General features: G+C 35.1%; 1 protein-coding gene across 3 annotated transcripts in view; it reads left to right on the top strand.

The window, feature by feature from the left end:
• Nucleotides 1–22860, top strand: part of LOC138715875 (uncharacterized) — a 49195-nt gene extending 26335 nt beyond the window's left edge. For 2 of the 3 annotated variants that reach the window (XM_069848940.1, XM_069848958.1), the window contains exons 2-7: nt 6824–7001; nt 10533–10738; nt 12318–12392; nt 14438–14590; nt 15209–15386; nt 19958–22860. In XM_069848940.1, the coding sequence (XP_069705041.1) occupies nt 6824–7001; nt 10533–10738; nt 12318–12392; nt 14438–14590; nt 15209–15386; nt 19958–20142 (975 nt within the window). In that variant the 3' untranslated portion in view covers nt 20143–22860. The remainder of the gene's footprint in view (nt 1–6823; nt 7002–10532; nt 10739–12317; nt 12393–14437; nt 14591–15208; nt 15387–19957) is intronic. The other variant, XM_069848949.1, reaches the window with a different exon arrangement.
• Nucleotides 22861–23361: the final 501 nt, after the last annotated feature.

Genomic DNA, 23361 nt, shown 5'->3' with positions numbered 1-23361 from the left:
AGCGAAAAACAGGACGATCCCGTATTTTACGAGACATCTGGAAATCCTACTTAAACAATAATGTATTTCTCTAGCTGTCTAAAAGGATGTAGGTATTAAAATGAAATGGAACTGCGCAGTGATGTTGAAAACCTGAAACATTATTATATTCCATAAATTTACATTACAATTAATTCATTTTAATCACACATAGGTTACTTTTCATAATTGCATTCGCAATGCACGGTTAGTAATCTTCGAGAGATAATTTATACTTTTTCTTTGTTAGCACAAGTTTGTAGGCAGAGAAAGGACTGCTTAACACCTACTGATGTCACAGGAGTATACTTCAATTTTGGAATTGTTTGTATAGGAAAGTCTTTCTTGTTACACTTCCCTGATTAAAGATTCTCTGTTGTATTGAGATCAGTAAGTCCAGAATTCTTCTGAAGAAACATACCGTAGTTTTTCGCGTACTTTTCACCAGGTTGTTCGGAAGCTGACTGAAGTTTCTCCCTATCATGAGCTAAAAGATGAAGTTGCTTCTAAATTCGTTTTCCCGCACTGTTTCATAAGGAGCAATCGCACTAACTGTGAATATAAAATGTGACTTGATGTAAGCCACCCTGATGTGAATGAAGTCATTCTTAAAAGAAGACCTGTAGTACAGGAGATGCAAGTTGCCTTAACGTACAGAGAGGAAATGATAACGGAACCTTTAATAAGAAACAAAAAAACAAAAAAGAACTGTATTATTGATATTTGAAAATAAATTAGACTAATATAAGTTCTAACATCAAATTAGGTACCAGTACCTGTACTTTTAAGCTCTCTGAAATTAGCACTACCTATTTGTAACAATCCATGAAACGTGTTAATACAACTTAATAATCATAATCATTTATTACATGCACTGATCATATACATGATATGGGACATGTCATATTTACAAACTAATAATTTATTACATAATATACATAAAAGTAATAACTATAATTAAATGCAACACAAATACAGATATACAAAACTTGGAACTTGATTGAAGAAAACTACAGGTCGGTCGATTTCGCCTATAAGTCCCGTTTGCAGTATGTCTTGAAATCAGGAGTCAATTTCAACCATCACGTCTTTCATGAAAAGACATCCTTCTCGAAGTCAGGATCTGGAAAAGAGGAAGTAAAATTTTTTGAAGTAAGGCGTTCTTTTTCTATTCAGTTATGACAATTTTAAATAAATTCGTTCATACTGTAAAAGCAGTTTTTGATTAAAATTTTATAAAGAGCTTTCTTAAATTTCTGATGTGCAGATATTTCTTTAAGATAATTTGGTAGGCTATTGTACATAAGAAGACCAGCATGAATGAAACTGCTTTTATATAGAATTGTGTTAAAACTTTCAATAAAAATATTATCTTTATTTCTTGTATTGTGCTGGTGTGTGTCTGAATTTGTAGGAAAGCTATGCAAATTATATTTGATAAAATTTAAGGTTTCACAAATATAAATACAGGGTAATGGTAAGATATGTAATTTTTTGAAGAATGGTCTGCAGCTGGTAGTTTGAGACGCTTGAACTATGGCTCTAATAGCTCTCTTTTGTAGTTTAAATATTTGGATTGCATTGGGTGAATTACCCCAAAAGATTATACCATACGTTAGGATAGAGTGAAAGTATGCAAAGTACAATGTGCGAGCAGATTCAATAGATGATGCTCTTATTAGTAATCGCAAGGCAAAGCAAATTTTACTTAATTTCTTCCCTAGTTCCTGAAGGTGTACAGACCGTTTTAAATGTTCATCTAGCCATATACCAAGAAATTTTGTATTGTTAGAATATTGAATATGAGTCCATCTCTTCAGAAACAGAATTAGTTTTCACTAATGATGATGGTATTTCTCATTGCGTAATCACAGGTAATGAAATGTGAATTTCATACACAAATTTGGGAACTTAACAATTATTTATTGATGTACCGGTACCGGTACTGTATGTAGGGCCTACACTGGTCCATTCCCAAAACAAGAAAATTCATACCAGTACTCATAATTCTGAAACTTGTGGGGAACATAACACGATCTTGAAAGGCAATAAAAAAACGCGCTCTATTAACTTCTAGTGTCATCCTTTTTGCATGAAAACGCATGCTGTCACATTGCATTCTTGAACTGCTTCAGCATTTTAAATGTGGCTTGTTGACCTTCACCATACCTGGATTCCAGTGATAATCACCTTTTTTTGCACCTCTATCAGTTTTTATTCGCACAATCAAGCTTACAACGTTTAATGAATAACAAGGACCCAGTATTAGCAGTGAAGAATAGACCATCTTTATTGGCAACAAAGTCTTTGCTGGAGGCATTCAAAACCTTATGCCACACTATGATGTGTTCCAATTGACATGATGATTACAGGGAGAAATAAACAATAGTTTTAAATGAGGCTTAGATGTAATAAATTTCTTGTTTTACTTTTTGTTTTGTTAATGATCAGCTAGCTTTTATTTTCTCATAATTAAATGTACCTACATAATTTAATGTTGTGATGGTGTATAAGAAGATGGCTAGTGTCTTTGCAACATATATAATGATCGAAGCAGGTAAGAATTTCTTAGTTATGAATTATGGTAGTTGTTGCTTTGTATGACGCAAGCTTTTACTTTAAAATTACATGCCAATACTTATATAGTATGTACAGTGTAATTTAATGTGTAAAACCAAATCTTATTAACTCAAAATGGATGTATATGTGATATGATGTGATATATATATTTACGTCACAGCACTTCTTTACATGTAATGGTGTAGGTACCTCACATTTCTCTGTAACTGGTGCCACTACTAATACATTATTAGCTGTACAAGTCTACACAAATACTCCAATTTACTCTATGTACCTTTTTATTACTCGGTCTAATCTCCCCTTCAATATTTATCCTACATTTCCTTTGCTATTCTCTATTTGTTCACTAATTCTAACATATCTTAATATTACATACTACTGTCAACCCCCTTTTTTTTCTCTAACTAATATTCACTAAAATTTCAATTTCACTTTTTTTCTATACATTAAGAAATTCTGTTATTGACCCTATTTTTTCCTTGACCTTTTCTCCTCTCTTTCTCTTATATTCATTTACTGTTCAATGTTCAAATGTTAGTACTACTTTCTTACTGTCTCTTACTCTTCCTATTTACGCTCACTATCACTTTCTTTCTCACTTCTCCACTTACACCAAATCCTTCCTCACTATTCTCACTTCCTGTAAATACTGAGCGTATTCCGATTCTCACCGGTGAGCAATGCGATGGCATCACGGTGTTCCGAATTCCACCGATGACGTCACTGATGCTCCACCGGTGTCGCACCGGTGCCATCAACTTGCAGAGGTGGTGGCAGTCTCCATCAGTGAATCTGATTGGTTCTTGTATAGGGCGGGAATTAGCAGACGAATAACATCGTGCGCTGTTGTGTCATGGCGGTGTGTTCTGCTTTAGTTCTGCTGTACTGTTTGTAATGAGCACAACGTAAAAACAATATGTTAATGGCTTATGAGCGAACATGTCAACGGACCAGTTATTACTACCGGTTCAAGAAATAAATTGTTTATGCTATCTTTTCTTTGAACGAGATGGCAGTACGAAAATTTCGCAAAATTTTTCTAGCGTAGCACAGACAACAACTTGTACAGTTGCCATGACAGCCATCGATCCTTCCAGCAGTTTTGTTCCTTATTTCGCTGCAACGTGACGTCACTGATGCCACCGGACCGGTGAGATTCGGAATACGCTGACTTTTACTCTTTCTCTACACATTTGCTTATACACTTCCTCTCTCCTTTATACTTCTCGATCTTTTTCCAGTTCCACTTTAGTTGCACTTTTTGATCACATCCCAACATTTTTTAATCGCATCTAATAACTTTGAATTTATAATATCCAAATCCTTAGCTGTCGCAGGTTCTATCCTTTCTTTACTGCTCATCTCAGCCATATTTCTATCTCTTTCTTCCTAAAAATGGATAGAACTATTTTAATAAAATTACCAATATTAAATAAAATTTCACTTTATTTCATGCTTGCAATATGATAGATTGACTAATATGCAGTAGAACTTCGATTATCCGTCCCTCAATTAACCATTCTGCGGATTATCCATTGCCGAAAAAAACTTCATTTTTTAAGTATCGGTACGGTACTAGTAGTGTACAGTAATGACTTTCATATATCACGATTGCATAACTTTGCCTGGATGCATAACTTTCGTTTAGTTTTCTGACAAGATTAAATAAACTCTTTCACCCTCTTTGGTCTAGTGTAAAAATTTCACGTCATATCCCCCTGCTCGAATGTTCCTTAGTAATAAGGTTAGAATGGACATAAAGAACCTTATTTGTAGGAAGAATCAGAAAAACGTAATTGACATTTTAAAGCATCTTGAATGACATCAGATATATTTAAATTCATTGATTTAATTTGGATTAGGACCTATTAGTTTTTCTTTTTCTTTTCTTTCTTTCTTTCTTTTTCTTTTTTTTCGATTTACCATTTGCTATGTGCCGTCCATTAAAATGAATAATCAAAGTTGTATTCAACAGTTTCGAACTGTAATTTTTTCTTTCAGTAATTTATAAATCCATGTTGTATCTTTTGTACACTACTTTTAACACTTGAATATAAATAATTGATTAATTGGCGATCTTATTCGTGTTAATTGTGTAAGCATGTGCGGCTTACAGCTGTTTCGGTGTTTCTTCACACCATCCTCAGAGCCTACTAGATCTCGGCGTCATCTCGAACTTCGCTGCCTGTTGTATGGGTGCATTCGATTGTTGAAAAGTGTTGAAATGTGGTGTCAAAACACAGATCAATTTCAGAACAGACACACTATTTGACACCACTTTTCAACAATCGAATGCACCCATACAACAGACAGCGAAGTTCGAGATGACACCGAGATCTAGTAGGCTCTGAGGATGGTGTGAAGAAGCACCGAAACAGCTGTAAGCCGCACATGCTTATACAATTAACACGAGTAAGATCGCCATTTAATGAATTAATTTATAATTGTTTTCACAGTATTCAATTTTTTACTTTCGTAGATTTTTCTTCCATAGTTTATCTACAGTTATATTACCAGCAGACAGTGGATTTTCAGTCCCTACACAGCGACAAGCTGTCATGTACATTGACATGTGGAGGGAGCGTAGCAATGAGTTTAATGATGTGCACCTAACATTCAGTATCGGGACCGAAATTCAGAATTCTTATGTTGAAGTGTCATATACAGAGTGATTTATATAGAACTGACACATTTCTTTCATTAATTGTTTCAAAACGAATTGTGCTAGTGACAACTTATTATACCTAAAATGTAGAGGAATTTTGGGAGATTATTTACCTCTATAGCAAATGTTGAAAATGTCCTCCATCCTGCATAAGGCACAACTCAACATGTCGTTCCATGTTACTGGCCACTCGTTGGAGGACTCTGTTGTTAGCTTGAATCTCCTGTGTGATGTTGTGCTTCAGATCGTCCAATGTCTGGGGACGTGTGGCGTAAACCCTGTCTTTTAAGTAACCCCATAGAAAGAAGTCCGGCTTTGTCAAATCCGGAGATCTTGGTGGCCACAGGTTCCTGGAAATTATTCGGTCTTCACATAACCGGATAAATGGAACCATGCTTCAGCTGTGAACCATGTGATGGACAATATGGCAGGATTTTGCACAATGAACGTCTGAAACCAACGACAATAATTCAATCTTTTATCCTTATCTGGTTCCTGTAGCTGATGAACAACCGTAACCCTATATGGCTTTAGGCTCTCTGACACATTGAGTAGGTGTACCCTGTCTCCTGCGACAGACGTCTTAATGATTTTTTGGGTGACTGCTCCAGTTGTGCTCTTACGTCAACAACAACCGTGGGAAGCCTAGATGAACGATGCTTGTCCTTTTCACTCACCAGAGATCCAGTTGTTTTCAATTTGTTTACCAGTCCCAGTATTGTGTTTCTTTTGGGAGGATTGCGAACACCAAATTCTCTCTGGTATGCCCTTTGAGTAGGTGTGGCCACCGAGATCTCCGGATTTGACAACGCCGGACTTCTTTCTATGGGGTTACTTAAAAGACAGGGTTTACGCCACACGTCCCCAGACATTGGACGATCTGAAGCACAACATCACACAGGAGATTCAAGCTAACAACAGAGTCCTCCAACAAGTGGCCAGTAACATGGAACGACGTGTTGAGTTGTGCCTTATGCAGGATGGAGGACATTTTCAACATTTGCTATAGAGGTAAATAATCTCCCAAAATTCCTCTACATTTTAGGTATAATAAGTTGTCGCTAGCACAATTCGTTTTGAAACAATTAATGAAAGAAATGTGTCAGTTCTATATAAATCACTCTGTATTATGTGCCATTGGGACATGCACGAGGTACAGTAGTATAACTGCCATGTTCTCAGTACTTCGGCACTAGAAGATATCACTGTCACCTATCACCTTTGGGCACTTTCTGTACCCAGGAAAGGCCCAATATTTAATTATACTTAGGTTTACCTACTGTATAAAGCCTGTAGCTATTCAGGGATGAAAAGTCTCATCTTTTCCTGGGCCAGAACCGTAGATCTTCCAATCTGTAGCTGTTGTTCTATTGTTAGCTAAATCACCCCCTCTTAATATTACACTTAAAACAAAAATAAAAATTACCTTACAAAGAAATAATAGAACTTTCTATGCAACATAATTATATTATCTATGTCAGTATTAAAAATGAATTACTGCATTCTTTGTAGGCAATACCTACAACACTACATCTAATTTAATTTTCTATTATTTTTCAGACGGGAATGATTCACATTCCTCCTGGTGATACAAATAGTAGAAATGGATTCAACAAGAAGTCACCACTTTCTTTCTTAGCTAACATTTTTAAACGTAAAAAATCGCAAGATGACCAAAGTAATGTAGAATTTGAAGAACCCTCTGTTGGAAACATGGATAGGTCGTCTGAGCATCATTGTAAGTAATATCGAATTAAAATCCATTTTGTAACAGTTACTATCTCTCATGATGATAATTTTATTTATTTACGAGTATATTAACGTGCTAGCCAACAGCGATTAGCTAATAATAGGATAGCAAAATATATACAATAATAATAATAATAATAATAATAATAATAATAATAATAATAATAATAAATACGAAATATTTTACAAGTATGCAAAAAAACATAGAAACATAAAAGCTAAAGATTGTTTATGAAAGAATTACAGAGTCATGCCATCTTTTACAACCTTTAATAAAAATAGGGAATTGAGTTTCCTGATAGTGTTGCCAGGTTCCTTGTATTTAACCCACATTTTCTCCCGTCTCAACGTGTTTCATAAAGATTTACTTAATTATTTATTTAAATGGTAAATATGAATACCGCTATGATGCTGTGAAGATTGTTCTAATTAAATATTTTAACTACAATGTACAGTGACAAATTCTCACTAATTTGCAACCTATTTTGTAAAAGAGTTTTTAGTAACTTACGTAAAAGTTTCTGAATGAATACAAAGCAAGTGATAAGTACTGTATTAATTATGTAGTGAGATGAGTTTTGTTTTAAATTACTTCTGTATACAGTTTTATATAATATTCTTCTAAAGGTAAAACATGTCGATAATACTGTGATGAGTCGATTTTGGCAATCATTTCCAAAATCTTCCTTATTTTCAGTTTGAAAACCTGAAAACCCTATTTTCTAATATAAATAATAATAATAATAATAATAATAATAATAATAATAATAATAATAATAAATAACTATTATTAACTATTATTATTATTATTATTATTATTATTCATTCCAGATTTGTAATACTGTAGTAATAAAATTACACAATAGTACTATGACAGGTTGTTAAGGGTACAAAAATTAAGTAGCAATAGTGTGAATTGAATAACTTAAAAACTGCCATACAATATGACAGCTTTTTTTAAAATATTTGTTAGTAGAACTTAACAATTTCAAGATATCCAGTTGCCTGATGTATGTTTTCGACGATACTCCAGTATTGGTCAAAACAAGAACAGAACAATATTAACTCTGTTGACTTTCAATATATCGTTAATCTCAGACACATGCCCCAAGTATTTTTCTATAATTTCTGCATATATACGAACTACATGTTGCTATTTAGCAACTCTGTAAATTCTGTGCTGGAGGTCTCCTACACTATCTACCAAAAAGTAATTGGGCACCCATGATTTTAGTTAATTTAGTATGTCATTTGACTCTTGTGGCCGGTATGTGTTGCAGTGAGCAAGAGAACCAGTTGAGAAAGAGATGGCGCGTGGTGAGAGCTATCAGACTTTGATAAGGGCATAATTGTGGACTGCCATCTCAGTGGACTGTCTAGCAAGGCAATAACTGCTAAGGTAAACAGGCCCAAATCGACAGTAGCATTCGTCCTACGTAAGGGAAGGTCGATGGACATTGTGACAATGGTGAAGGGCGACAGAAAATTCTGACCAACAGAGATCGCAGAGATTATAAAGAACAGGACACAACCAATGGCTACCATCACACAGGAGTTTCAAGCAGCGACAAACGTGTCTGTTTCCATTGGAACATTGCGAACAGAGGCCCACCAACTCGGATATTATGGAAGATCAGCGGCACATAAGCCGCATATCACGAAGATGAATAAAGCTCAGAGACTCAGGTGGTGTTTGGACCATCGCAACTGGACACTGGAGCAGTGGAAATCGGTTCTATGGAGTGACGAATCGAGATTCACATTATTTCGGTCTGATGGACGTATGGCGGCTACCCAGGAACGGCTTCTACCAGAGCGTATAGTGCCTACCAGGAAATTTGGTGCCAGTGAAGTGACGGAATGGGGGTGTTTCTCGTACTACGGTGTGGGACCACTGGTGGTTGTTCGTGGCACAATGAACTCACAGGCATACTGTACAATTCTGGATAACGAAATGCTCCCAACACTGTGGCGTTTCTATGGAATGGACTCTTGTCACTTCCAGGATGACAATGTTAGGTGCCATGTTTCGGCTGCTACTATGCAGTGGTATGCAGACAATAATGTTCACCGGTTGGACTGGCCTGCACAGAGTCCTGATCTCAATCCCATTGAGCACCTTAGGGACGAATTGAACCGGTGATTAAGGTCTCGGGAGATGCGGCTAACTTCCATTGTCCAACTGAGTGCCATGTTACAAGAGGAATGGCGACGCATTCCAGTGGATATCCTACACAAACTAGTGGAGAGCATGCCTGACAGGGTAGTTGCTGTTACAGCAACAAGAGGTGGTTCCACGAGGTTCTAAAGGGGCACTTTTTGGTAGATAGTGTATTTAGTTGGTGAACAACAGGATATCTGTACCATTAGCCCGATTTTTCATAGCTGTTATTATTTCATTATCCCACTACATTTTGAATTGATATGTATGGTATACCGTACTCTGTTTCTGTAATGTGGTATTGTCGGTTATTTTTTATGTACAGTTTTGTCCATGTTATTACATCGTTTGATATAGTCTACAATACAAAGTATTGTGCGCCTTCCATTAGAGTTCTATTGATTGCCTCTGAACAGCATGTCTGCGACGTTTATTATACAATAAAGTGGCAGGGCACTGCCATGTTGTAAAAAAAAGTATCAGAGGGTGCCTGGTATACCCTAGCACGACTAGACCCTGCCTCTATCTTCATAAGTGATTGATCTATGGATCTCTGTCCGTTGGTTTACAGTTGTATATTTTATATGGAATTATAGCCTAATAGTAATAATAGTAATAGTAATAGTAATAATAATAATAATAATAATAATAATAATAATATAATAGCCCAGCACAAGTGATACAATAATAATACAGAATATGCAGAATTAAAATTTGAATAAATAAAAAATTTACAGTACGATAATATTAATACAAAATTTAAAATAAGTAAGTTAAAATTTATGTTAATTAATGGATGCATAAAAATAAAAATAAAAATAAAACAATCTTAAACGAAGAATTTTTCTGTAATCTATCATATACTGTATTATACTAGTCGAATACTAAAGATGATACAATGAAAATTAAGTATAATTTCCTAAAAGAATACATAAATGATAAGTCATTACCAAGAGCAAATTAAGTCTATACATTGAAAGGATCGAATTCGCAGCCATATATATTGACATTTTTAATGCATCTGGAGACGGGTGAAAGAAATTTTGAATTTTTATCATAGAAACATTTGTGAGCTCTCATATCTTTCGTTCAAATACGTAAGCTAATATTGTTTAAGAGGGAGTCGCAGGATAATAATGATGATGATGATGATGATGATGATGTGAGTGTGTCAAATTATGACACTACACTGCTGAAACCACGTCTCCACTCTCTAAGCAACGCAGCTTCAGAGTACCAAAACAGGTAGTCCATGCTACATAGTACTTCGAGCAAATAACGTTTGTTTTACATGGTGTCTTTTATTTTACTATGAATCATTAATGTTAATATTACAATGTTTGATTATGGTGTTTGCAGCGTCTGTGCCAACTTACGGATATGGAGCAATGCCAAGAGTTCCTTCCACACTTTCAGTAACTGCAGTGGACATCATGGTGCAGGCACCGTGCTGTCCCCCCTCCCCTGCCATATCCAGCCTTACTTTAACCCCAGGGCGTACTCGTGACATCGATCAGGATATGGAAGCTTTAAGGCTGTCTCGTCAGGATAACCCATTCCTCCAGGTATGTACAGACACATACATAGACACACTGGAAGTAAAGGTGATGACAGCATCTGAAGAAGATTTTGGTGGTCTAGAGATAATCGTGCATATCTCTGAATCCAATTGTTGTTGTTGTTATTATTATTATTATTATTATTATTATTATTATTATTACTACTACTATTGTTGTTGTTGTTAGCTTAGACGGAAATAGATTTTCTGGATAAGGAAAATTCGAAGTACAAGGGAAGTAGAAGTAATTATGAGTCCTATGACCTACAAAGTTTGTGACATATAAAATAATATCAGAACATTCTACTGATGTTATAAGTAAAATTCTCACAACTTTTATTCTCCATCTACAAATCATACTTTCAAATGCAGATGACTCTGCTGGATAACCATGTACATATTACGTGCAAAATTTCTCTGTTTGGCCTTCATTCTTGCTTATCATTGTAACATAGAAAGTAATTAATTTCTCCTCACAGAGTGCCCTTACCTCAGAAATGGAAATAATCTCTGTTGGACTAGCAGAATTGTAGAGAGTCTTAATTGAACACTTCTGGAGGCACTGGAAACCAACTATACTACTATGATACAACACATTATTAAAATACGAGAGAGATCCATGAAGTAACGACCATTTGGATGTAATAACTTTAAAAACTAATGTTTATTAAAACAATTTATTTTCCTTACATAAGTGAAGCTTATTTTACTTCTCCACGTAATCACCTCATTCATTTAAGCATCTGTCACATCTGTCCACAAGCTTTAGAATCCCCTTGTCTAATAAGCCAGTTTTTCACCATATTCTTCAACTCGTCATCACTTCCAACATGTTTTTCGCCTAGACACTCTTTGAACTTGGTGGAAAGGTGAAAATCGCTAGGAGCAAGGTCTGAACTGTAGGGTGATTGATCGAAAACCTTCCACCCAAATTAATCCAGCAAATGTCAGGTATGAGGACGAGCATTGTCATGGAGAAGCACAATACTGTGCTAAAGCATTCCCCTTGCCTGTTTTGTTGGCTCGCCATATTATTGTCCCATAGTATCGATCTGCATTGATCGTAATGTCCTTTGGCATGAAATCCATCAAGAGAAAACCCTTACAATCCCAAAAAAAACATTGCTATGACTTTTCGCGCTGACAGAATTTGTTTGAAGATTTGTTTTTCTGGATTTTCTGCAGATTTCAACTTCTGAGCATTCAAGAATCGAATAACACTTCTCCCCTCACAGTCGGCAGGATTTTGTATCACACATTTCAATTCGAACACTCACAAAATGCACAATAACAACTGGTTACAAGCTGCACTCACAGAATATTGAGAAAAGATGTTGAGTAAACCATTCGTCCTGGAATAGAGGAGGATTGAATGCAGGAATGCACTTACTTTCTGGATCACCCTCATATTAAATGTTTATTCATTCATTTATTTATTTTCCCAAAGTAATAAAATACCGATGGCATCGTCAGTGTTCTGTCCAAGGGCAGGTTCAATGCAAACCTGCATTCTCCAATTTTCCCTCTTTTCCGCTTTCATCTTACTTGGCATGTATGAAAATTAAATATTTGATTTGTACTTTCAGGTTCTGGCTAGCAGGGAAAGCCTGGTTGATAGCTTGGAAGAGTCAGAGTCTGACGATGCTAATCTAATGTCTCAGGTATGTTATGGACATACATATAATATTTTTCACATCTCCGTTTCATTAACAGAACTGGTCATCCTGAGTGATTCAGTGATTAATGTGCTCACTTCTAGATCTGAAACTCACACCTTCAATCCTAATTGAGATTGATGAATTTTTCACTGATTAACGTTATAACTGCTTTACTGTGTTAATATTATAAAAATTACCTGGCTGACTAGTTTCGACGTAGTGTCCGTCATTGTCCGAAGCCTAGTAAGGTCCAGCGCTATCTTCTGGTTTCCTGTTGTGGTGGGGTGTGTTCATGATTGTGTCGGAAAGGGTGTGTTTTTTTTTAATTCAGTTGAGTGTTCAGGATGTGTTGTAGAAGTGTTTGTAAATTTCATAATGTTCTAGAGTGTCTGGAACATCTAGGGTTGCTAACCATCTGGATTGTCAAGAAATCAATTCCATTTGCAGGAAAGAAATTAAATTATTTTCAGGAATTTAATGTCCGGAATTTTGTTCATTGAAATTTTGTATTCTAAAATTTGATATTGATTCCGAGACTGAAAGATGTACCGACTCCACAAGTACGTTGAGGCACTGTTTTGAGGATATGTAGTGTGCCAAACTTAAATAAAATGGCAGAACACAGACAAGCTCTTCTAGTTAGCAATGCTCACGTGAACTGAGTTTTTTTTCGCAAATGAAAAATATCTAAAACAGAAAGAATAGCAAAAGTGAGAGAAATGTCTGTCTGAGAACTAGGCAGTAACGAAATGTAAATTTATGCTTCTGTACTAGTATTATTAAATACTAGCCGTACCCGTGTGCTCCTCTGCACCCGTTAGAAATAAATATAAAGTAATTACATAATTAAAATAGGACATTTGATCCAGGGAACATTCGTGTTTGATAGAAGGATAAATCGTTTAATATGTTACTTAATTTAAATTGTATTTAAATAATTAAAATGCAATCATTTTGGTCCACATATCACTCATTTGGTGCAATGACAATTCCTTTAACATGTTTCTTAATTGTTATTACATGCGAAGATTGACATCATTTAGGTTTATTGTGTACACTTTATATTACATGCTGTATGTTTCCATTGAATTATGGTAATAACTTAATTTTAACCCTTGTTTTCTACGTCTTCAGTAAATGGCGCTTGGCCCACTATGCTTCTGAACCCTTCAAATAATTTAAATAGTGATAAAGCATATATAGTGATATGTAATTATATTTCTTTCTTTCGAAAATATAAGAATTCACGATCTCCTATGTACCATTGCCATGGAATGAATAAATGTGTTTTTTTCTTTCAACTCAAAAATTTTATATTTTACACATAGGAGTTATTGCAGGAACAACAACACTATAATCTGAGACGGCAGTGAAAATGTGTTATATTATTATTTTAAAAGTCTTGTATATCTTTTAATCGATATTACTTCATACAAACAAGAAACATTCTCTGTAGGCTATGTTTAATAGCTTTTGTTTGTTGTTGTCCAAGGCCCCTTATAGATGAAGTCATTTGTTTCTTATTTCATTACAGCGCCTTAGATGGCATTGTTATATAAATTTTAAAACTCATTTATCTCATGAAATATCAGTCCTATCAAAATTTTGCATAAAATAAAACTTATCGGAAATAATTAAAAAAAAAAAAACTTTTGTTATGTAACATTTTTCACGAAAATTAATAATAAGGGAAATATTTCGATTTATTTAATCCAATCGCCCTTATAACCCCCCTTTTAAATAAAGTATTTTGAATGCTATATAGCCTAAAATCTAAGTTACAACGAACTTAATTTATATTCCAATTTTCATATAAATCAGTTCAGCCATTATCGCGTGAAAAGGTAACAAACATCCAGACAGACAGACCAAATTGATACTATCCCATACAGACAGATATACAAACAAAAATTTCAGAAAAGCGATTTTCGGTTTCAGGATGGTTAATTATATATGTTAACACCAATTATTTTTGGAGAATCGAAAATTACCAGAAAAATTTTGGCTACAGATTTATTATTAGTATAGATGTGTATAATTTTTTTCAGGAATTTCCTGCAGATCTGGATGTGGATCCGCTGACATTGCCAGAGATCCATGAGCACATGATTCGAAGCCCACCACCTACTACTTGGCCCAAGTCACCAAACTTCAAGGTATTCCGCTTCCCCATGCAATCAAGTGATGACGACTCAAGCCAGGTAGAGGAGACAGGTTTCTGTTCTGTTGAGTAATTAGCTCATATTATTTGTTCGGGAATTTCTTGGATATTCATAGTGCTGGTAACCCAGAATAATGACTGACTATTCTTACAGTTTTGTTCACTTGAGGAAAATGTCGACATAATAACGTAACATCATACAAATATAATACGATTTCTTTAACTTAGCTCGTAATTTAATAAGAAGCAAATCTGTTCTTTTTTTTTACATGCAGCGTTTATATTTGACATTCCCTACCATACATTAATAGAAAAAATTAAAGAATTGGGTAGAACGAAAATTACACTGGTCGCCATGGAAATGCTTATGTCATATCTGATAAACTCAACAGTGTGAACGAATCCATTCCTATACACAAGGGGAGTTCGCATATGTATATAAGCTACTTGGAAGAATTCATTATAACCTACCAGGAGGTTGCAGTATATTTAAAAAATAATGTTACTTAGTTGTGCGTGCACATTACATGCGTAATTATAGAAGTTAACATAAGATTGGCGTTACCCTACTACATACAAATGGATAAATAGTAATAATATTTACGAGATATTTGATGATTGAATTTGGTTATATAATGAACTATTGTATGATATTTAGGAAAGTTTACATCGCTATGAAAAGAAGTCGCCGTTGAAAGTTGTTTCTCCAAGACATTCACGTATAAATCTGGACGAGCTGTCTGCTGAAGCATTGGGGTCTTCGTCTAGTCAACCCACCATTTGTTCTAGGCTCATCTCTCCTCGTCCACACCATCGTTCCACCTGTGACACTAGAGGTAAGTTGTTAACATTGGCTATATTCTACTGATCAATTTGAGCTTTATGAATATTGCAATATTGTAGAACGAATAGCTTAAATTACAACGAAGTACAAAATCATAGATGGGGAAAGCTTTTCTCTGCAAGTTAATAAATCCCTTGACAAATACGAGTATATTATTAGTCTTATGAAATATATACAGTGTTGTCTACATGATGTGTCGCAAGTTAGTTTCTCTTACTTTATTTCTTACAAACATCACATGTTTACTTTCTGTGCTTCCCTATTAAAAAGGTCTAACTTGTATTTTAACTATTTTGTCACATACTATTGCCCTTTCCTTTTAAAACTTTAAGCAGCAGGTAAACAGTCCTATATTGTTTAAGATCTATTTTGCATTCCTAATAATTTAAATTTCCCATTTATTTTGACATGAAAAAGATCTTATGTTTAAATAGTCCCTTCTTCTCAGTTTGTAGTCTTAAAAGGGCTTAAGTACGGCTATTTTTGGAAATAATCAAGACAATTGTTAAATGAGCAACATTACCTATTTTAGAAGAAATATAAACAAATAATATCCAGGAAAAACCTTTTAATTAAAAGAACTCTATAATTGACACCAATTTCAATCTTTCCACTGCTCTTCTGAAAAGTATAAAATATTTATTTAAGACCTTTTTCCTCCTGGCCACAGATTTTATTTGTTGAGAACATTATTGCTGGTTTCATTGGAATTTTAAATAATCACATACTGTATATAAAAATATTTAAATTAAAACAAAATGGATATGTATTCACTCTATTTATTGTACTAATTATCTTAATGATTGATCATGTCAGCTGTGTCTTAAGGCAACTAGTTAAACGTAAGCAGCTTGATTTATTTGTTTATTTTAATCAATAAATGTTTTTCTTTTTCCAAATCTCATTAAAGGAAGGTGCCATTCCAGGTTTCATGGATGGCATTCCATTGAGCCCCACAGGAGCAGCTGTGATAGAATGGAATGATGGAATTTTTTTTTTTATTATTCTGCTTCTTGTGAACATATTGGACAACTTTTGTTCGATTTTTTTTTTTTTTTTTTTGCAAGGTGGCAAAAGATTGTTGTCAGTATTGACTTATTTACCTATTGTTAGATTTGAGAGACTTGTGAATCAGGCCTAGAAACCTTCCCTATGGACATCACAACCACTCGGTGGTGTTCTTAACTCTTAGTGCATATAACTCAATTGTGTCCAATTGTATCCTCTGAGGTTCTGGCTGATATGTACATCTACTGTCAGGCAGTACATCTCACTTGACGATGTGTGTCAGAGGAAGCACAATTGTTTATATACATCTAAGGTTTGATTAGTAGGATTGCCAACCTTCTCTTATTTCCTGGGATCTTCCGTCTTTGGCAGTAATGTTGAATAGTCTCCTGGCTCCCGTATTTTTCTTCTCTTCGAGCATTATTTTTTCATAATCTAGAAGTTTTATTTCAAACATTTAATTTTGCCGTGAATGAAGATGATTCACATGATGAATTTTGTTGTTCCAGAGATTAGTTAAAATGTGTAGTCTCTCTAGAAGGCAAATGCTTGGCAGAAATGGGTTTCAATCCTGACCAGGTTAAAATATAAAATGTTAATATTGGAAATTTGGAAAAACTGGTGAGTTTTGTTCTAAGCTTACCAGGTAGTAATGCTGACAGAGAGAAAGAGAGAGAGAGAGAGAGAGAGATATGGTGTTTTTTCTCATGAAAATAAGTGGACAGATGTTTGAAACGGGAGTGTGACACATCTAATCAACTGAGAACTGCAAATTGCAATCAACTTCAAGTACAGAGAATTTTTTTAATTTGTAAAAAAGAAAATTATTAAAAACCATTACGCGAGGTAAAGCCTGTCTCGAAATACTCTTAATTTAAGCTTAACTGTCAAAGTGTAGAATAACATTTTTGTTTTTTGTTATCTTTTTTGTTTTTGTTTTTTTAAATAATTTAACTGAATAATTTGTCAATTTTCTATGTGAAATTCTGCCAATTCTTTAGTCTCTCGTATTTTCTTCTAAAAAAGTTGACAACACTACTGATTAGTGTAATATTCTAGATCATATATACCCAGATTGCTCTGCGTTATAGGCTTTGACGGTAACAACTTTTGTCAGGTTTACTATGCTGCCATCTAGTTGCTACATAAGGAGTCACGTCATAACTCCCATTTGAATTGCATTAGCGACTGTACTGCCATCTCGTGTTCGTTTACGGCAGACTGGTGGCGATCCTGGCGGTTGTTCTCTTCAAAGTGCTACCAATTTTAACATAGGAATGAGCACGGGGGCGGCTTTCGAAGAGGGGCTGCGGAGCTGCAGCACCCCCAGACATTTGTGGCTCTTGTCTCGTTTTATGTTGTGAAAAACATTTATTATACAGTCTCTATTTAGCGGCTCGAATTTAAAAAAAAAAAAAAATTCCACTCTCAATGACATGCACGCAATCGTTAGTGAAGCCACTTTCTCCCCTGGTGCTGCCAGAGTGAAACCAGAGACAAGGACTATAGGGTGAAGCCACTTCCTCCCCTGGAGCTGCCAGTCTCGTCTCGGATGCTTTGCGCGTTAGTTTTACCCCTCCTCCCTGCTACCCCTTGCTGTGAATCCAGAGTCACCAGGCGCTGCAAAATTTGCAGCAGTTTGTCAGTAGCGCGCAGTTTTAAATACATTTTCTTTAATGTTGTGAGTATAACAAGTGCAATATTGTTTAATTCTGTGCAATATTTACAGTCTATTCAGTTCAGTAGCTTAACAATTCATGAGAAATTTGAAATTAAGTGCCCATCAGTTGTATCTCATAATGTAAAGAGCCGCTAAACAAAATACAAAGGCTCGCATATTTTTTGATAATTTATCCAGTATCCCTGCTTTCTTCTGTCGATCTCCACACAGTCTGTATTAGATTAATGTGTTTCAAAGACAATTCCATCAGCTGGGGCAACAAGATGGATTTAAAATAAGAACAGTAAATGTTGTTCATGAGAAGAAGGAGCCATTGCTAGAATGTTTTCAAATCATAATGGTATCTGAAACATCTAACAACATCACAATAAATGAGGCAAGCGCCCTGGTGCGTACTCTTGAATATCCTGAATTCAATTTTTTGGCTGTTATTTTTTTCATTTATTGATGTATCATGTAGATATATTATACAACCAACTACAACATCGCCAGTTAGATATTTCTAAGGTTCAAATCTGCATATAAAAAATTAAATTATGGTTTATTTAACGACACTCGGAACTGCAGAGGTTATATCAGTGTCGCCGGTGTGCCGGAATTTTGTCCGCAGGATTCTTTTAAATGGCAGTAAATCTACTAACATGAGCCTGTCTCATTTAAACACAACTTACAAGATAAGGCGCATGGAACTAATCTTTAAGTAAAGTAAGTTGCTTGGTTTATTTTTGTATGCAGCCCCTCTTAATTCAATACCCTCTAGCCGCCACTGAATGAGCACTCTATATATTATGATCTGAGGTAATATGTTACTAGTCAGCGATATATGCAATAGAGGGGGGAAAGGAACTGGCCATCCTACTCCATTATCTCTTGGCTTAGTTGCCTCATGAGTGATGCCTTATTGGTGTCTCTTATGGGGTTCCGACCTGTCTTCGGACAGTACACTAATCAACAAGAAATCAATTGTCTGTCAATTATTAGTTTAGAATTATCTTCTTCAGTTATTAGTTTACAATTTCTAGCACTGCTTCTGTTACTTTCTTAGAGAGGCAAATGTTTCACGATGACGATAACGAACCATTCTTGACATCTGAAATAGATAAGATAAGACCACATGCTGATACAAGTTGAGAGTGAGGAAATAGGTCCCATAGTTTGCATGGTCATTTCGTGGCCTGCATACTGTAGTTCTTCTGTGTATTAATTATTTTTATGCTCGACCATGCCGAAATGTAGTAATTATACACCTGGTAGCAGCCCTTTAATGGACCTCATTAAAGTACACCTATTCATTAAAGTTCAGGTTTTCCACCAATCAGAAAGCAATATGAAAGCTCAAGTATCAATTATTCTCGGATATGCAATCGAAAGACAACTAGCGAAACGTCACGGAGGCTGGAAATCCAATACTGTCGCAGAAGGTTATGTTTTGTTACTATAATAATTAGCGTTAATTGTAGGTAATATTCAAATAAATTCAATTTGTCATCTCGTTTTTCAATGTCTAAATCAATTTCCAGGTTATATCAAGACTAATGTTCATTTTACTCTCTAGATTATATCAAGGTCAATAACATTTGTTCCTCGGAAAAAATCAATACTTTCGCGTCTGCGCACATCTCACAATTTATAAGGTCAGTTCCGCTCCTCACTTAGATAACCATAACATGAATACTTATGAATAATTTCAAGTTAGAAATATGGTCGAGCATAAAAAGTCGTATGAATCTTGCCTATAATGGTAATTAAGATGCTCGTATGAAAATTATGAAACGAGCTTGCGCTCGTTTCATAAACAAACATACTCGCGTCTTAATTACTACCATTATAGGCTCGTTGCATAATGCACTATAATCTTTCTTCATTTGTTCTAGATCGCAGCTCCAACCCATTCTCTCTGCTCAACCCAGACGTGCGTCGCATGCATACAAACGTCGCTGATGACAACGTGCTGTTGGTGTCGTCTAAGAATGATAATGAATACCCACAACAGCGCAAATTCGAGCTAAAAACTCCTCCTCCAAAGTTACCACTGCTGTCTAGCAAGAGACCTGCATAAATACAGTATTTGTAAATGTCACGTCTGGCAGGTAGAGTGACCAGGGACTCAGGGTGAGTTAATCTATTGCCCGTCCAGATCTGCAACATTCCATGAAGGTAAGTTGGATTCTGTCGGTCAGTGATTGGAAAACAGAGACTAGAGCATTTATCTGTCTATTAAATTTGAATACAATAATTTTTAAGTTTTTACAGTTGTGGGGGTAGAAAACAAACCTTTGAGGCCAATAATGAAATTCTAATTTTCTTAATTTAAGGGGAGAGGATGGTATTTTTTGGTGAAAAATGAGTACAATTTCAAAAGAAAAAAAAAATTCTTTAAAATACCCTGTGATATCTGTGGAATGCATAGCATAACATTTTATGGGTATTTGTGCCCTTATCGGATGTTGAGTCGCTATTTTTAAACTTCCTGCATTATGGATTTTTAAATCACTTGCCCACTTTTATTGTTGTTTCTGGTAAATTAAATTTTCAAAAAAAATTTTGTTTCTTTAAAATACCCTTCGATATGTGTGGAATGCATTGCATAACATTTTGTGGATATTTGTGCCCTTATCGGATGTTGAGACGTCATTTTTAAACTTCCTGCGCTATGGATTTTTAAATCACACACCCGCTTTTATCGGTTTCCAGTAACTTCATTTTTTTTTTGCTACATTGCCAGACAAAAATGGATATAATTTCTGAATTATTCAAGATACATGCATGAAATTTAGAACACACATTCTTTAGACTATTAGGAAACTTTCCTCTGTGACAGAATTTTGTTAATTGATTTCATTTTAAAAATACGTCCGTTTGTTTGCAAGAAAGGAAATCAGAAAATTATTAAATTTTAATTGTTTATTTTACAAACGTAGGTACTAATATCAAAATTCTTTTACAGACAGTTTGTAGAACATGCTTTTGCAAATAAATGTTTGAATCTATCTTTAAAAACGGTTTAGATATATCGGTTTTAGTACAGTCCTGCATTGAGTATTTTTTTTTTCAAATTTGGACCCCCAAATAATTTTTTTTTTTTTCAGAATATTTTTATTTGGTTGAGTTGCCACAGCTATGAGCTCTCTACATACAAAAAATTAATATTTTACAACAAATAGGAAAAAAGTTTTAAAAAATACCATCCTCTCCCATTAAGGTTTACATACCATTATGGATATAATTTATTAGTTGCCAAGACGTCTTGGGAACAGACAGAATGATCCAGGGTAATGTGTACATAAACCGTTTTACCACATAGTTATTTTATAGCAGTGGCGAAGCTACTTGGAGGCAATGCCTACCCCAAAAAAATTCTCACGGTTAAAAATTATAAATAATACTGCAAAAAATGTTCCTGCTGTAATTGTGATTGAGAAAATTAGCTGTTCGTACTGGGTTCTTCACTCAACACTTTTAGATGGTAGCATATGTCAATGATAGATGTGCTTGGGCAGGTGACCCAGGATCTACAGTTGAGACACATGTTTCCTTTCCTCTATAGCTGTCATGGCTTAACAGAGAGGATTGGTGAAAAGGAAAATAGCGTGAGGTTCTTTGGTAGCAAAAGGAATTTCTAGAAACCTCCTCCACGGTGCTTTGAGGCATGTCTCACGACCAACAAGAAATATCCAGACTTTCTCCCTCTTGAAGTCAGTGTTACCAATTCAGCTTAGCTACTTTTAACAATATTTCAGTAACAAAATTACTTTCTTATTGTAAATTCTTTAAATATAATTTAGCGTCTCTAAAGTCCCTTACCAAGGAATAAACTTTTAAACATGGTACTGTATTACTTGCCTACCCACTTTTTAAATGCTGGCTTCGCCATTGATTTTTACTCCATTTGCCTTCTATGCCCAAGGTTGCGGGTTCGATCCCGGGCCAGGTCGATGATATTTAAGTGTGCTTAAATGCGACAGGCTCATGTCAGTAGATTTACTGGCATGTAAAAACTCCTGCGGGACAAAATTCCGGCACATCCGGCGACGCTGATATAACCTCTGCAGTTGCGAGCGTCGTTAAATAAAACATAACATTTAACATTTTACTCCATTTGTATTGTATTTTTGGCCCAGGGAAAATACTCATCTCTCACAAAAAAAAAAAAAAAACGCATCTTTTATTCATGGTTCACTGTAGGATAGGCAGGTCTTGTAATTATAATACTTGTCATTGAATCGGAGGCTAATAAATTCAAATCTATGCGAAAGTGCTTAATTTCTTGTGTCGTAGATTTATGGCACGTGAAAGAATCCTGAGTGGGGCTATTTCTTGTATCGCCAAATTTTCCTATTCTCCAGACAGATGGGCCAATGTGTCTTCCAAAATTACAGGTGATATTACACGAAGACTCAAGGGACTGCACAGGCCATTACAGATATCTGTTGTAATTTATTAGTTTGTGGGATATCGTTGCCAGAGGTCTTACTGTTGGCTCTGAGGGTGGGGATACAAACTTGTGCGAGGTGGTGAATTTAAAAAAAAACGGTAGGAATCCTTTGTAAGGTTCCCTTTCGTAGGGAAGTAAGGCCCAAGGTGCTGTATTGTAGAAAGTAATCCAGAATCAGGCAAAATTAATGACCAGCTGTTTCTTGTTCCACTAAATTTCCTACTCTCCAAACAAATATTTCTGTAGGCTAGTGTCTCGATTGAAATTGCAGATGCCGAGGCCTCTGACGGACAAAGTAGAGATAAGTTAAAAAAAAAAAAAAAAAAAAAAAAAAAAAAAGAAGAGAGACACAATAGGCTTTTAGAAGTCGTAACGCGTAAAATACATAAAAAGCAGCCAACAGGTTTAAATTATTTAGTTTTAGATTTTTAGTGAGTAAAGAATATATTCGAATGATTCAAATTAAACGAAATAATTTCCATAATGTTATAATATTTTGAGGTTATAATAATGCGAATGTAATCATGGCACAAAATATTTTGTCTCATTGATTGATATCCAGTTTTAAAAATAGTTCTACATTTTCTCTATTTTTATATTTTCTTCTAGAGAACAAGTACCGGTAACATTTTAATGTGCAACCATCCTATTAAATCCATGGCAGAAATAGGCCTACATGCGACAGGAGGTATTAGTAACCCACAAAGTAAACTAATGAAATAAATCCGTGGAAAGATCAACTAGTTCAATAGACTGAAAAACCAATCTAATTACAGTATCCCTTGCATATATTCAGCTACTTGGTCATGTCTCGGCCAGAAAAAATATTAAAATAGTAGTAAA

The sequence above is a fragment of the Periplaneta americana genome, chromosome 1, assembly GCF_040183065.1.
Source record: "Periplaneta americana isolate PAMFEO1 chromosome 1, P.americana_PAMFEO1_priV1, whole genome shotgun sequence".
NCBI lineage: Eukaryota > Metazoa > Arthropoda > Insecta > Blattodea > Blattidae > Periplaneta > Periplaneta americana.
Note: the sequence above shows the minus strand (reverse complement) of the source record. Positions and strands in the feature narration are given on the sequence as shown.